Source organism: Mesocricetus auratus, unplaced genomic scaffold (genome assembly GCF_017639785.1).
Source record: "Mesocricetus auratus isolate SY011 unplaced genomic scaffold, BCM_Maur_2.0 Super-Scaffold_100013, whole genome shotgun sequence".
Taxonomy (NCBI): Eukaryota; Metazoa; Chordata; class Mammalia; order Rodentia; family Cricetidae; genus Mesocricetus; species Mesocricetus auratus.
Window position 1 is genome coordinate 19,879,158 of NW_024429196.1, and position 17,333 is coordinate 19,896,490.

Here is a 17,333-nt window from a genome sequence, read left to right on the forward strand (position 1 = left end):
CTTCAAAATAAATGGAGCTAACAGAGCAGAAAGCAATGTTCAGAACAGATTAAAACTACAGGCTTTGAAATACTCCCCATCCTGGGCATTTGCTAAAAACACACGTTAATCTCTGATCAGCGTACCATTTCTTCCCCCCACGGCGTTTAGTCACAAGCTGGAGTGCAATGAGTCACACCCTGAAATTCTTTCCATCCTTTCCCAGTTTGACCATGTGCTAACTATCAGTTTTATTTATGGGAACCAAAAATCACCATCCTGTTGTTTGGTTATGGAAATCCCAGGCTGATTTTGTTTCAGTCTCCAAGAAAGCTCTGGGCAGAGCCTGGGGAGGAAATCCCCACCCTGGTACAATAAAACAAGACAATTGCTTGATGTGGGCAGCTTGCACAGCCAGGGAGGGCCTCTCAGCAATGGTCATTTGTGAGCTGAGCCCAGAGCCAGGGGAGGCAAAGAATGTCCGAAGTGGTGGTATTTATTCTTTTGGAGCCTTCTAGGCCTAGCCAACTCACACCCATTATGTTTGTGATCTCAAGGGGATACATGAACAGGGAAAACAAAGATTATTTTGCCGATTTGTAAGTTTCTTTGTCAGCACTAAGGGCCAGTGCAATGTTCTCTGGGAATACATGCTGGGGACTGCGCTCTGGGCTGAGGTAGGGAGGACAGACATGAGAAAGAGTTCCTTAGCAAGATGAGCTTCCGTTCACATGCACATACATGGGAACAGGCAACAACGGAGGCTCTTCCCGAAGCCTGGCTTTTCATGGCACTTTCAGGGCCTCGCCAACAGCAAACATTAGTTCCTCCTAATGAAAATAAGCCCAGAGCAATTGCCTGCTTCATTCCTTTGCAATTACTGTGCTTGTGCTCAGCCCTCTGGGGGGAACAGCGGTTTCTTTTTCTTCAGTGGTTTCTGCCTGGCTGGGGGTGGGGGCATGTGGGGTTGGGGAGATAATCACACAAAAGAAATCATTATAGATTCAAGTCATATACTCACTCCTCCTCCAAAATGGGTTTCTTGTTCTCACTGTCTCCCCAGGGAACTCTTGAGTGAATTCCCTATCAGTCAGCTGAGGGCTCGAGGGTGAGCATGGAAGTGGGCTGGCGTGGGAGTGGGGGGGTGGTGGTGGGCAAGGGAGATTGCAGAGGAGCAGAGGAAAGAGGCTCAGCTTGGAGAGATGAGGGGTTGCAGCCCATGACGTCTCACCCAGAGATGCCTTCCTGGCTTTGACCCTGGAGGCTGTGAAGACTCAGACATCATTACACTTAAAAACTGTCCCCCAAAGTGCTCCGTCTTCTACAAAGCAACTCTGAGAAGACCTTAAAGATGGCAGTAGGGGTGCCAGTGTCTTCTCTTTAAGTTGTTATGTCCCCTCACCCCCAGTCCCACACATACCTCAGATAAGGAGTGTATGGCATGTGAGATCTCCTGGAGGTAGGGCTGAGGAAAGGAATCGCTTTCCAGCAGAATGTGCCACTGAGTTGAGGGATTCCAATCAGACATATAGTCAGGCAGACTTGGGGTGCCTGGGAGGGCTGCAGTCATGTGGGACAAACTTAGAGGGTTTCTACATGGGAGGTGGGAAATCCTGGCCATGCTCTTCAGAGCAGGCCTAGGAGACTGCACATCACTCCTGTGATGTCCAGAGTATCCTTCTGCAGGTTGTATTTGACTCCCTCTGAAGAAGCAAACCTGTTATGTTTGATTTCTAATCCTAATAAACATTCGATTTTCAGGGTAGATGGAATTTCCTAAAAGTGTAACTAGAAAATCAAAAGCCTTCGGTGAGCTCAATATTTATAAACAAAAATAACTTTCTCCTGAGACAAGACTTAGAAAATATGTCTTTATACTGTACTATATGCAATGTCTCTGTCAGAGAAAGCAAGACATCTCAGATATATGAAGAAGAATGAAAATATAAGGAAAGTTCTGGAATAATCTATGTGTTCTAACTTCACTGTTGCATCTAATGAAGCAAATAGGTATTTTATGAGTGACAGAAATTTTGTCTTCCTGAGGCAGAAGGGGTGCCTATAAACAGTTCAAATTTATAGTTCATCTCACCCAGGGAGACTGAGTACAGTCTCTAGTCATAATAGATTCTAAGAGTTGTTGCAAAACAGCAGCTCAAGAAGAAGCTGAAATGCCCATCTTTAAATTTTAACTGAAGTCCTTTTCTGTGCCTTGTTAGATCTATACAGGCCTTGATATTCACTCTCCAAGGATAGCCCAGCTGTGTTCCCGAACACCATCAGCAAGCCCCATGCGGCTCTCCAGCACTGACAATGAGCTAGCCGTCCGATTTAAGACTGACAGCAATTTAAATGGAAGAGGTTTCAATGCTTCATGGCGAGCAGTCCCTGGAGGTAAGTGATAAGGGAGACATCCTGAATTTGAATTTTACAAAATAATTGGAAGAAAGCGTGAGAGTTACACCCTGGTGACTTTGTAACTTCCTGAGTAACCAGTGTTGCTTTGACATATTGTCTTCCTTAAAAGTCCTGGTGGGTTACCTTTCTCAGGATATAAGTAGGCCAGCACTTGTAAGAGCAGAATTGCAGAGTCGTGATGATTGGAGAGACTCGTTTGCTGAACACATGACTAGTTCCTATTCCCCATGTCACAACTAAACATCAGTAAGTATCCAGTTACCTCATGCCATAGAGTAGACTTTGGATTCTTTGCAAATGTCAAAAGAAATAAGCATTAAATGTATCAAATCCAAAATTAAGTGTTGCAATAGTGATTTTCAGCCCAGGATCTTAGGTTGTCAAAATAAGTTGCTTGTGGCAGATTTTTAAAATTACACATTATATCACATTTTATTTTTAGCAGACACACACTATTTGTGGGGTTAGTAGTGTCATAGAATGGCTACTATATCCCAGGTACTTTTCTAGCTAATGAGGATTATCTAGTTTAATCTTTACAATTTACACTGTGAGAGAAGTCTATTGCACACCCTCATCTGACAAACTTGGAAGGGGAAGGAAGCTTAGAGAGCTTAGTGACTTCCCCAAGGTCCCATTGCTGTATGCTAGTGCAGAGATGTGACACAAGGCCACCTTAGGCCGCTTCCTTAATGCCAAGGCAGTGTGGAGCTATATGAAATCTGTCTTAGAGTGAATTACCTATTAATTTATATGTAGAGCATTCAGGTTAGCCCTGCTGCCAGCAAACACTGCTGAAATTACCTATCAGTTGCTCATGTTATCATAAATCCAAGGAACAATAGTTAACATTGATAGACTTTGCATTAACAGATATTTGATAATACTGTAAGAATTAAACACATCTTAAGTAATGTATTCTATCTGGAGTATTAACAATTTCAAAAGCAGACAATAAGTAATGTATAACGTTATATGCTGCTGGACTATCTAACATTTGAAAGGTGATTCTTAGAGTATGTGATGTAGAGAACAACAAAGGGATACCTTGTAGCCCGTGAAAGCATGAATTCATCTGTCTTTATTTTTGCTGTTATTTTTATTTTTTTGAGACATGATTATATTTAGACTGTGGTTACCTCAAAGTTTCCATACAGTGACAGATAACTTTGAACTTCCAATCCTCCTGTATCCACCTCTGGAATACTGGTGTTATAGGATGCATGACTATGCACAGTTTATGCAGTGCTGGGATTTGAACCCAGGTTCTTGTGCATGGTAGGCAAGCACTAACTGAATTATACCCTTAGCCAACATTATTATTTTAATTAACTTTTTTTTTTGGTTTTATGAGACAGGGTTTCTCTGTATTGTTTTGGAGGCTATTGGTCCAGCCCAGCCTTGAACTCACAGAGATCCGCCTACCTCTGCCTCCCGAGTGCAGGGAGTAAAGGCGTGCGCCACCACCGCCCAGCTATTTTAATTAACTTTTGACACCAACATTTATAGTATTTAAAGTATTTAACTCATATTATCCATGTCCCCTTATTTGTCTTGAAATGAATGAATTAATGTAGGTATTTAGTTCTTTAACGTTTTAACATAGAACCGACACAGTAGTCAAGCCTGGTAGGATTCTGTTCACCTGTGGTATTAGAACCAGAGGAGTTACAATTTTGTGTCGACGGGATTCCTCTCATGACTGAACTGGGTTTCCTTCTTGCAGGTTGTGGTGGGATTTTCCAGGTTCCTAGAGGGGAGATTCACTCTCCAAATTACCCCAATGGCTACAGAGCTAATACTGAGTGTTCTTGGGTCATTCAAGTTGAAAAACATCACCGTGTGCTCTTAAACATCACTGACTTCGACCTTGAAGCCGCAGATTCCTGTATTATGGTAAGTGGCACAAATTTCAAACATTGTTACTATTGAATGTGAGCTAATATTGAGGATGTACTTACTAGTTTGCATGTTTTCCGTGTCAGGTTGTAGGAGAGTCAATTCCTAGCAACTTTAAACGTAAGGACATTGTAGTTTTGTTTGTTTTTCTTAAAATCTGGTTATGGAGGTTTGTTCAGAAGCTGCATCCCTGATCTAGCATTATTAGCTTTTATTTTTATTTCACTTGACATCAAGAAATAGTTTCAATAGCTCTATCTCATTCTATTATCTGAGGAAAGAAAGAAGGGACAGTGTGTGCGTGTGCATATGTGTGCGTGCGTGCATGCGTGTGTGTGTGTGTGTGTGTGTGTGTGTGTGTGTGTGTAAAGGGGAATTTCTACAAAACCTCCTTATGGGCATGACTGGCCACAAACTAGAGCAGGGAAGCCCATTTGGAGACTCATCATAACTAGCTTAGATGGGTTATCATTAAGCTTCTGTGGTTCCTAGAGAGCTTTACTTTTCTTATAATCAGAATTTTTCAGTTTGCTACTTGAACAAATAAATACTCTGATAGGACCAAACAGGCTGGGAGATTGGGGTACAGAAAGGGACGCAGCTATTAGTGGATTTAATGATAAAGGATTGTTACAGCTACCAATGACTAAAGCTCTCTGACTTGAAATGAATACTTTGTAGTGAATGTAAGAATGGATAATGTTTTCTTCAACTTTGTACTTTAAAAAGTTTTGGTTACTGATTTTCAAGCAAAAGATTTTCCTTGTTCCTTTTGTTTATAGGTAGTTTGCGCTAATATAAACCAGACTTTCTTGGTTAATAAATCTTCCTATTTTAGCTTCCTGGCAGTTCCTTACATACATGCCAACTGGCTAGTTACTTTTGAACTTGACTCAAGAAAATCCAAGTTTTTCAGTGTTGCAAAATCACCAAGTGTCCATTTTAAGTATTATGTTACAAGGTTGGATCATTAGAAAAGTTCACTAGACTCTTGACTGTATACTTACCCCCTAACCAAGCCTTCAGAGTCCAAGTGGGCAAGGTAGTATATGTAGGACATCCACTCTCCTTAGTGCTAATTTGGACCAACTCTCCCGGAAAAGAGTATTTAAAATTGGATGACATTTAAAAACAGCTTTCTGAATGTAGCAATGTCTCATTTAATATGTGAAATGTGAACACAGTATTTGGAACAGTCTTTGCCCAAAAGGGTTTTGACCATTCAAAAAAGGTCAACAGTACTTGTGAAGGCTTTGGGAGCAATGATGACAATGAGCTCAGAGCCCAGTTAGGTGCAGGTCCTGAAAAAAACATTATTCCTAAAGTAAAATAAAGGTGCAATAGCCTCTACAGTGATGGCTTCCCAGCTTCAAGTCAACTTTGTGGTCCCCACAAATTTCAAGATAAAGGAGAGCAAAACTCATATTGTTTAGGTATGGGCACTGGGAGAAGCAATCTGAAGTTTTCTTTAAGGGGAGAGAGAATCATCCTAAACCCCCTGTATGTTTTCATGTGCAGTAGCCAGCAGCCTGTTGAAGGCATAAATGAGACACAGAAGAACAACGGGTAACAGAAGCAAACTTGATGTTATGCCCAATACTGAGGTCACCAGACACAGAAGATAAAATATTTTAATAAAGAATGGGAAACTATGCAAAGCCACATCACAGTCATAAAAAGAGAAAACTGAAAATTTTAGAATCCCCCCCAAAAACCCTACACTATCTAAATTAAAGACTCCAGAATAAGGGTGTTTGGGAAAATTAGATTAAGTAATGAAGTGAGAAGTGATGAACTGGAGGACAAGTCAGAATAATGAACACAAAGTAAGGCATAGGTGAACGAAAGACTAAAATACAGAAGAGGGGCTCAGACACATTAGGGATGTGTAGAAGAAGATCCTAGAAGAGAGAAAAGAACAAGCAGAATAAATAGAAAGGCATGTTTGCTTAAGAAAATCTTAAAGCAAGGGGAGGGGTGTAGAAAGACTGTCTGAAAATCCTGTAGACTAAATGCTGACTTTCTACAGCAATAATAAGAAGCAAGCCAACAAACAAAAGGCAAATGGAATTTAAGTTCTGCCTAAAGAAAGAAACCCTATAGGCTTGCAAAATTTATTTACAAGCAGAATATGAATGGATACAATTCAAAGAAGAGCCTTCGGTAGAAGTTAGGATGGGTTGGAAGCATATTGTCTACCCATAGACAGGGACAACAGCCCCTTCTCCACTTCCTCTTCCCTTAGCACTCACAGTGTAGACAAGTGGAGATACAGCTCCTCCTTGGCATATTCCCTGATCCCTAGAGCTCAGCACACAGCATCTGATCAGGTCAAAGCCCAGGTTAGAGGCATGCCCAACTTGGGTGTGTTTTCCTTCCTGTGCTCATGAAATGTTTTTTCCATGGACCTTGTGGACATACACAGATAAAAGTTTGTGTTAACTACTGACGTATCTCCATGCACAGCAGGGCTTGCTTAACCAACCATGGAAAGAGAGAATGGGCAAGAGGAAGCAAAACCTCAAACGGGATCTCATCAGATGTTGGAGGTGTGCGAGTAAATTGGCAGACAAGTTCTAGGAGGGATTCCACTTGGCAGAGACATCAGAACACAGCATATGATCATTTGAACATGTTGTCAGTATGAAGCAGCTGGAATAGCCTAGACAGTGGGCAGAAGGGTGCTCAGAAGCAGATATCCTGAAGCACTTGGCAAGTTATGATGTAACTAGTGAACTGCACCAACACGGAGAGACACTGTAGAGCATTGGCTTAGAGACCTGACTTTCTGGTAGGATGAAGCTGGTTCTATCTCAGATGTGGTCATTACTAGCTGTGCTGCTTGAGAAGAGTTTGGCATTCAGGTTTAGTCTCATTGACTGGACTAAGTTAATAGGGCGGGGGGTGCTATGCCGTATTATGACTTGGGTTATTTGAAAAGCCGTGTTTGCTGTCAAAGAGAAACTTTTGACTGTGGCCTTCAGCATGGTTCTGTTACTGATGGCTTATGTGGTTTCAGACAGGCATGTTCAACGAGCAGGAGAAGAGGCAGCATGCAATAATAGGAGGGTCAATGGGCTTAGGGATAAGCTGGGAGGCTCTCCATCTCTGACACTGGGCCCCAAATGCTTTAGATGCAAAAGTTTAAGAACCTCCCTAGTGGAATTCTACCTTAGTACCCTGCCATAATAGTCACAAGAAAGCAGCAGGGAGTGTGACTCATTTGGTTCTGGAAACTAGAAAATCTTTCACACTGGAGGTGACAGTTAAGTGACAGAGAGCACACAGTGAGGCAGGGGTAGGGGAGGCCGCCAGAGAGTGATAGGGAGGAAAATAGCAATGGATGTTAGAACAGAAAAAGGCAAAGACTTGTGCCTGGAGTTTAGACAGTTGTTAAGAAGCATGGAGACCTAAGCCAACAGAAGCCCTCCAAGTCAAATCCTTTTCCACGCTCTAGTTAAAAAGAAAATGAAATTATCTTATAGATAGATTCAGTACATTTTCCCACATAACAGAGGAATGACTTACTCAGGGCTACATTTTACAATGAGCATTGTAAGGAATGAGTTGGAAGAGAAAGAAAGAAGTTTCAATAAAGACCATTGAGAATCAGTGGGAATTGCTTGAGTGGTACAGTCTTATTCTGGGCAGTTGTCTTAGGAATGGAAAACAGGGACCATTCATACTAGAGACCTGTTAAGTTGAAAAACTCATGGGCCAATTATACAGTGGAAGATGAGTGGGTAATAGAGGGTGTGGGTGAAGAACAGGTCAATGACAGTGCCTTCACTGAGTAAAGAATTAAGCTAGCTGGGTTTGATAGGAAGCTTTTGTGTTTAATAGCTACCCTATAGGGTTCAGAGTTTAAGTTCAGTGTCAAGGTGGAGGGGTCTTATCTTAGTTAAAGATATTTATGTAATTGTATATGTATTTCTAGATCGGTAGTTCTCAAAGTCATGGGAGTAAGTGTGGTCACTTACAGGAAAACAGGGTAAATTCTTAGGGGTCATGACACCATTGAAGAGGCAAAGGAAAGGTCAGAGAACAGGAACTAAGTAGAATACCAGGGACATAGGAGAAGAAACAGAAAGAGTAGTCACAGAGAGACCTAGGGCAAAGTTTAAGGTTAAGAATGGGTGACCAAAGGTGTCACATTCAGCAGAAATGACAGCATAAGAAGGATGGAAACAGTCACTGGGTTTGATAGCCTTGTAAGTAAAAGGTCGGTGTGTGTAGTGGTGGAAGACTCTAGATCACATCAGGATAGAACTAGCCGGGCAGTGATGGTGCACACCTTTAATTCCAGCACTCGTGGGGCAGAGGCAGGCGGATCTCTGTGAGTTCAAGACCAGCCTGGTCTACAAGAGCTAGTTCCAGGACAGCCTCCAAAACAACACAGAGAAACCCAGTCTTGAAAAAAAATGAAGAATGTACACAACTTCTTGAGTGCTCCAAGAAATTATAGACATAAATGACATAGAAGGATAAAAGGTAATAACCCATGGATAAAAGTAACAAATAAAAATTATTTTAAAAGTCATAGGAAAACTATCTATCTATATCTATACACATAGATATAGATATATATCATAAAGATGAGATTCTTGTGAAGAAGGAGCAGCCAAATGCAAGAGACAAAGAAATTGTTGTAGTCCTGTTATCAATGCACAGCCTTGATGCACAGTATTATGGTTTGAATCTGAGGTATCGCCCAAAGGCCAATAATTTCAGCACTTGGTTTTAGCTTGTAGTACCATTTGGAGGGCTGTGGAGCCTTTGGGTGTTGGGGCAGGCCAGTGGAAGTAGGTTGCTATAGCATCCACACGAACGTGACACTTGGTTGCTTTCTGGTTGAGTTATCCAGCTCACATGCCCTTACCACCAGAGTCAAGCCCCTCCCCGACCATGCCCTTTCTGTTGTGATGAGCTGAAGTCACTGTGAAACCATCAGCCAGGTTAAGTCCTTCCTCCCTTCAGCTGGCCCTGTCAGGTATTATGTCACTGACACAAAATTAACTAACGCAAGGACCCCGAAGGGTCCTACAATTGTACATTATTAGATTGAGAAATTAGAACACATGACCTATTCTTTTCTGATTTATACATTTATGTTGTTAGTGGCACAAGCTTTGTATAAGCTAAGTCATCCTTTCTTATGTAATTTAGAAATTCCCTTACAACAATGTAACTAAGTATAAAAAAGACATACAGGTAAACTGGGAAAGAGACCTGCTGCACAGTCACCAACTACACTGGCTTAGGGGAACACGATGTCTGCAGAGGTTTGGAACCAGGCAGGGCAATGCTCTGGTGAGGCTGGAAACTTGGCTTTAAGATACAGTGAGTTGTCCAGGGACTCATGAAGGCCAGCATTGAGACCCCAGCCATTTGTCTCTATGGCCAGATGGATGCTGGATGTGAAATACACCCTGATGTCCAATATCTTACACAAGAACCTCTGTAGCTGAAGCCTGTACAAGGCCAATCATTCATGTTGGAGACACCAAAGGCAATTTCTTGCTCCTGTTGCTCAGAGTCATTAGCAAAGGGGAGAAAGCAGCAGCCAATGATGCTTTAAATAATGGTTGTATTCAGGGCATTTTTAGTAGAGCTCAAGTGTGCCATCAACACCACAGTTAACTGTGCTTACATGGGACAAGTCATCCTGTTTTTGTAAAAGATGTAGTCATTAGGATGATTATAGTGGAAGCATCAACAGTCTTAGAGTTAATAATGATTCAGGATGCTGAAGTCAGGACAGACTACAAATCATTTAGTGTCATCTCCTTAAAAATCTCCTTTAAAAAGTGACTGATAGGGTCTGGGCCAAGGTGCAGTACACAAAGGAAACCCTTATCATACTCCCTAAAGTAAGAATAAGTACTTTGGTAAAATGTAAAAGTTGACTTCTAGTCATGATGAACCTGGACTTGAACTATCACTGAAAGAAAAAAATGTTATAAATATAAATAGGGAGTGTAAAATGTCCTTGGTTAGAAATCAGCCTGTCTAGATTCCATTGACTGACAATCAGGCTGGTTGACTCTCATTCATTCATTCATTCATTCATTCACTCATGCACTGTTAGGTGCTGATTATGTGCATTCACTGCTAGGTCCTTGGTGTTGACTATGCCCTGAATGCCCTGAGGATCTTAGTTTGCTAAGGGCTCTGGGATGCTGGAAGGCTAGGGAGAGCATCCAGTTTGGACTCTCTGAGTCAAAAGAGGGAAAGGTGGGTGCAATGGACAGTAGGGACAACATCTTGTCAAATCTGACCCACGGGACCTCTCACATTCAGTCTCTGGAATGCAAGTCCACGGGCTTTGAGTGGCACCCTCACCTTTATGTTCTGTGTACACAGATGGCTGCTCATCTAGAAGGTAGGGTGGGCCCACAAACAGCCCGAGATGCAGCACTGGGCCTGAAGGCAAACTTCAGCATGCAGAGGAAACAAATTAAAAATTAAAAATAGAGCCAAAGGCCAAGTTAAAGGCTTCCTCCCTTTAGTGGTTTCTGTCAGATGTTTATCGCTGGGATGCACAATTAGCTAAGGTAATAAAGTAATAAACACTGCCCATCTCCTCTCATATAACCACAGCGGTCTGCACCCAAAGGCAGCAATGTGAAGCGTGAATGCCTAATAGACCAATGTGAGTAATGAGTGAATGAGTCTTTGCCATCTGTCTTCCTGCTGGGATCAGTGCATTTTAAGATTTGCCTAGGACACCTGTGGGATTGTGCCTCAATCCGCTCCCTCCTGGCACTATTATTGATATAGAACTTCATTACTCTGAGCCGCATGAGGACTTAGGAAGCATGACCCAGGTGGATTTTCTAGAACTTCATCCTGCCACAATGAAAACAAAGGGAAACCAATGTATCTTAAAACTTCTATTAAAATGGTGAGGGTACCACACAGAGCTGACCCGGAAGGTAGACTAGGAGTGGGGTGTCAACAAATGTGGTTGCAAGTCCATGCTTTCTGTTCTCCTGATTTCCAGCTTCCTGACCTCCTCTGTCTTAGGGGATGACACAGCATGAGTTAGGCAGCAGTGGGACCTGCTAACTAGGGAGTGGCTTTATGTGTCCAGCAGGGGAAAGTAGCTCCATCATGTTTTCTGTCCCGAAGGCTACGTGTTAAAGTGACCTCTAACTGCCGGTTTAATTGCTTCATTAGAATTTCTCTACTGAGCTTTAGATTCAGTCTGCAGTTCTTATTGATCTGGGAGAAAATGGTTGGGCTCAGCCTGAGAGAGGGAGGAGGGAGGAGGGGGGAAGGGGAGGGAGGAGGGAGGGCAGCTGAGGGGCACCCAGGGCCCCTGGAGGCTGACCTCTGTTTCCAGCAGCCTCTTTGCTCAGCGCAATGGAATGTCTGCCTTGTGAGAATCAGCGCAGATAAAAAGCAAGCAGAGTGCAGGCCCATCCTGCCCTTATTTGCAGGGAGGATACACTAAGCAGACAGAGCCGGGGCCTCAGGGGGCATGCGAAAGCTAACTGGTTTGGTTTTGTTCTGTTCTGAAGCTTTTGGTGACTATCTAGGAGAAAGGAAGCCAAGTGTCTGATCTGAATGGAAACAATCCAGATCCCCCAGCCTCACTCCAAGGCAGCAGAGCTCAGTGTTCATATTATCTGCCTACAACACCCAGCGTGCAACAGGGCAGGCACCAAATCCAGCATCCACAATTTGTCTTATTATTTTGTTTTGCCATGCAGTCCATGATATGTTTGCTTTTAAAAGGAGCCAAAGGAAGTAGGAATAACAGATGACTGAAGCTTCAGAGAGACAAAAGGAAAGGGCCTTTAAATATTTACTGTTTTACAAACGAATCCAGGCTAGTCACCCTTCCTTCCTCTCCCTTCCTCCTTAGTACCCCCCTTCTCTTTTCTCTCCCCTCTTATCTCCCTTCCTCCGTTATCCCCATCAAACATCTTAGTTTGCCCTGAGCTGCTTGAGTAAGGTCTTTGAAATGTTTGCTTTGCGATTCACTTTTGATAACCTGCTTAGCCGTTTCCATGCCCATGCCAAATCAATCTCCAGTAGCTGTGCCAAAGCAAAGGAAGGAGTTGAGCTGAAGCCAGGGCTCTCAGTTCCTGGGCCAGGGTATTTACCATGCTCAGAGTCTCTTTAAATGCTTCCTTTTTCAGGGGTCTCTAAGTCATGGTTTGCAGACACTGCAGGTTTTTACATCTCACAGTCTATGAAAATGTGAAGCGTGAGCCAGCTAGGGATAGTGTCGAACACGAGCACAGGAGCAGGAGTCCTGAAGTGCCATGTGACGGAGCAGTGTGCTGGGAAATGTCACTGCCCGGAAGTCCTGCTTCCTTTCTCTCTCCCCTCAAGAAAAGCGCTTGCAAGGACTCATGTTTCCACATCCTTCCCTGGTTCTATTTGTGACTAACAGCATGGACAATGTCCTGAGGGACTCCCCGTCTTTGTCATTTAGTACTTCCTCTATCTTGGAGCCAGATCTGAAGCTGGGGATTCCATTAGCGGCTGTGCTACTGTGTATAATGCAAGAGGGTGGCTCATGAGTTCTCTGTTCTCAAGGTTGATGTTGTACCTGGATATTGTATAGATGAATGACGTAACTGCGCCATGATATGGGACGGTTTTATTGTGCATAGGAGAGAGAAATTATCCAGAGGCATCTGTAAGAGTCCAGAGAGAAAGAGTAGACTGAACATGGCCAACAGACTGGACATGGCAAGTGTTGTCTGCAATGAGGGGAAAATATCAGTGGTAGAGAATAGGAAAGCATAGAGAGAATAGCAGGGGCCTAGAATGGTGCAAATAGCCAGGTTATAGGAAGGGGAGGGAAGGGCCAGGGGACTGGCACAGGAGCATTGAAATGTTTAACAAGTGCTTTGAGTGGGGGCTGAGGGAACCTGGAGGCTAACATGGAACTTGATTACTCTGAGAGGTACCAGAGGTACATGTTAATAGAGGATCTATTTGTCCCTTGTGCTGGAGGTGAGGGAAATGACTCCTCTTGGCAGAGGGGAACCAGCCTCACAAGTTTCTGAGGAATGCTGGCTGTCATCTAACCCCAGAAATCTTCCCACAGTCCAGGTTGAGCTCAATTCTGGATCTTTGGAGTGCCTTCTGAAGTTTGGGGAATTGGTTTCCTTTGGACCTGACAATTAGGAATTAGTTCTTTTACTACCTGAGTGTGTTCCCCTCCTCCACATCTCTGTCACCTTCTTAAGATTCAAAGCACTTGAAGCAGGAGGCCTGAGTTGCGGGAGTTAAAACTTAGTGAAGAGTGAGGACCAGGTGGCCAAATGAAGTCAGGGTGGCAGTGAGAGAGGAAGCTGGGTCAGAGACCTGTGATCAGGCCTGGGAAGGGAAATGTACAGTTTCTAGGGCACCAAGATCCAAGAGCACAGCGGTTTTAGCAGTCAGAGACATAAATTTTAGGTTTATTTACTAGCCTAGACACTGGGCTGTTTATTAGACTCCTCGTCAGGATTCCTGAGGGAACAGGAGAGATGAATTTGCCAGTGAGAATGAAGGCAAGGTGGGCGGTAAGCAGAAGCTTCCTCTTCCTGTCTTTTTATGTGAGCTTCTACCAAGCAATCCAGAATTTGAGTGAGTCTTCAGACCTCAAATGATCCACAGGAGGGTGTGTTCCACCTCAAACAATCCAACCAAGAAAAACCCCTCACACGTATGTCCAGATGATTGGCTTTTTATTAATTCCAGATAAAGTCAAGTTGACAGCCAAGATCACAGCCCCTAAGGATGCTTTGTTGCAGTTTTAAATGATCAGGAAGTTTCAACGATTATCTTTCCAAAAGGTCATGGGGATCACACTTAGCTTCACAGAATTCTGGCCTCTTAATATTTGAGCTGAGTGAATGCGACTTGATTTTATCTTTTCCCTTGGTTTAATGATAATCAGTAAGATGCCAGGAAGACAGGATTTATATTCCGTGCTGCTAGTAACTGTTTGATTCCAAATCACTTACATTTTCTAAGTCTCAAGTTTCCAAACTGCATAATGAAATGAGGCCATTAGAAGAACACACACACACACACACACACACACACACACACACACACACACTCACACACACACACAATGGTACTTATCAGTGCCCCATACTTGCATTCTGCTGTTACTACTAAGTCTCCCATTGTCACTACTTCTACCATGATTAGTCACACTATGTTAAAGGTCTTAGTTATCTTTTTACATTGTGGACCTTAGGAACCCAGAACTGAATTCAGAATCCTCAGCTCTTTGCTCACTATCACTATTAAATCACAAACAGCCCCCCCTTTGTGTTTAAATTCTTAAATTATAAGATATATAACTATTTTTCAGTCTTCGTTAAACCATCCTAATGAAATGCAGTTTTATGTATTAATTGGGTGTGTATACATATGGAGGTCAGGAAACGACTCATTTGAACTACGTCTCTCCTTCCTTCATGTGAGTGGCTCCCAGGGATCAAACTCCAGCCACCAGGCTTGTCTGCAGCTGTTTCTACCTGCTGAGCCATCTCGCCAGCCCCCACTTAACACATTTTGTTAGGGTGCAATTGCATTATTCCGCTTTTTCCCAAAAGATTTGCAAACAAGCCAAGGAAACAAAAGCATAGTGCCACAAATGGAAAGAAAATACTTGTACATTCCCAGCTTCTCTTCATGGAAAGCTCAACTTGGAGGTTTTAGAAGTAAAAGTTGTGTTACTGCCAAAGATGAAATTCATTTTTGCCCTGCAGTCATGAGCTTTGGTCCATAAGGAGTGACTGATATTTCCATCAGGCTGTCATGGGCCGTTTAATCATAGTGGGGGTGGGGGTCCTCCAGGCTAAAGCATTGATTGCTGCTGGCATCCACATCAGTGACGAATCCTTCAGTTCTCAAGGGTAGCCACCAGTGACTACTTATCTGATGTAGCCCACAAAGCTACAGGGCTGCTCACCTTGCCTTTTGTGTTTGGTTTCACACTTTGGAGACAGCACATGGCATAATGGCCGTCGCTGGGAGACTGAATTGAAAGATGACACAAAGCCAAGGCAGAAAAAAGTGATCAAGGCAAGATCCAAACACTAAAGCACCCAGAGGGAGCCTCCAGGCCTGAGGAGAAGAGACGGACTCAATAGATACATCAGAGAAGGCTGACAGCACACTGATCCACTGGGCTGGGAGGCAGAGGAGAGACGTAAAATGTTTTGTCATGAAAGATTTGTGCTATTTAATAGCTACCTGCTACACAAACAATATACCAGGAACTCTCTTAGTTCTTTTGACTTAATTCTTGTAATTCTCACACGTAACATTTGATAAAGACTACTATTAGTTCCATCTCACAGAGGAAGCGCCTGGACAATGATTAGGAAGCACAAGAAGGGGAACAAGTTGTCCCCTAAGACAGAAGCATCACCTCCATTATCGCAGTCCCATACTGAAGTTTGAATGATGCTGCGCTAAACAAGACTGTCTTTCCCTCTTAAAAAAGTCTGCTGTTAGCGCTTCAACAGCTCATACAGTTCATCAGTAAAAAATAATTTTCATCAACACATTATACACAGTAAATTAACAGACTGTCACTGTGTTTTCACAAACGGTCACTCTGTTAAGACTCTAAACATAGAGCCCCTCCTCCCGGAACTGCAAATGTCATCAGCTGAATGTCTCACTTGAATGACTTTTTTCCCTAATGCCACTTGGTATATGACAAGGGAGACATGTATTAACCTGACAATGGTTGACATTTACTCAAATCTCATGATATCGAAATATCAAATATGAAAATTCCCAATCCATTAGCTCAGTTCTTGCTCCTAGCTAGGGCTCGGAGTTTGGAAAGAACTGAGACATTGCAACTGGTCCTGTTTCCGAGATACTCGGGGCTGGAGGATGAGCACGAAACCCTTGGCCCACCTTATCCTTTCTCCTTCTCTCACAGTTTGAGGGAAAGGCATCTGGAGCTGAGTGTGCCCTGTGACAATACCCCTGCCATTCACTCCTTGGGTCCAGAATACAGTAAACCTGACATGACAGCAGTCACAGGGGACTCCTACCCCCTGTGAAGAGCTTCCTACTGTTGAGTCAGCTTTATTTTTTTTATTTTATTTTTTATAATCCACTTCATGAAGGAGAAGGCAGCATTTTCTTAAGGTTTTTCTCAACCCAGTCCTCTGTTCTGAGGAACTATAAACTGACATACGTTTGAGATTTGTACATCTCATATTTACTAGCTATTATGTGTCAGGTTCTGTACTTTTTCTTTCTTTTTACATACTTAAATTACATTCTGGCTTAGTAAATGTGTATGCTAGAATCTTATAATTTTACCCCATCCCCAGTCCTCTGAAAAGGATCCTCTTTCCCATAGAGATGTTTACCACTTAGCCATATCTGCCTATGCTTATTGAGAGCTGTGCTGGCTGGAGGCCATGAACATGGTGGTTGCTTTTTCTTTTGTGGATCCAGCTTCAAAACTCTTACTTCATTAATGTCACCTAGAAGAAAAGAGTAAGTTGAGAGTGTTGCCGTGTGTGTATTCTACTCTGGAATTAACCTACTTAAATATTGGGTTGAAAAAATCAATTCCCAAGTCTAGTGTTGGCAGCAGACTTCAGAATTACTTAGGTTATATGAATATAATATGCATATATCCAGCGGTGACACAATTTGCTAACTGTGCTTTGGGAGCTAAGTAGAAATAAGGGAACATGCATATTGATAGTTTCATGACAATAGACCTTTAAATAAGCAGAAACAGAGTTTCCCATATTTTCTTTCTTACAGTTTTTCCTTGTAGCTTTGCAAATTAAAATTTAAAATGCGAGAATGTTGTCTTAACATTGCAAATGTTGAAAGCACTCTCAAGTAGGATTGATATTTCATATGCACTTTTAAAATGCTGTCTAATTGCTAGTCTGAAGCTTTGAAATTTTACAAAATGATAATTAAGTATGCATTATTTATTTATTTAGCCAGTGTCTTACTATTGTAATCCAGGGTGGGCTTGAATCTATGATCTCCTACCGCAGTCTTCAAATTCTGCTGAAACCAGCACA

General features: G+C 42.6%; 1 protein-coding gene across 1 annotated transcript in view; it reads left to right on the forward strand.

Annotated features, from left to right (window-relative positions):
- Cubn (cubilin) overlaps positions 1 to 17,333 on the forward strand; it is a 197,437-nt gene that overhangs the window by 93,249 nt on the left and 86,855 nt on the right. Inside the window, exons 27-28 of the mRNA XM_040755469.1 lie at positions 2,199 to 2,373; positions 4,124 to 4,293. Of these exons, the coding sequence (XP_040611403.1) occupies positions 2,199 to 2,373; positions 4,124 to 4,293 (345 nt within the window). The remainder of the gene's footprint in view (positions 1 to 2,198; positions 2,374 to 4,123; positions 4,294 to 17,333) is intronic.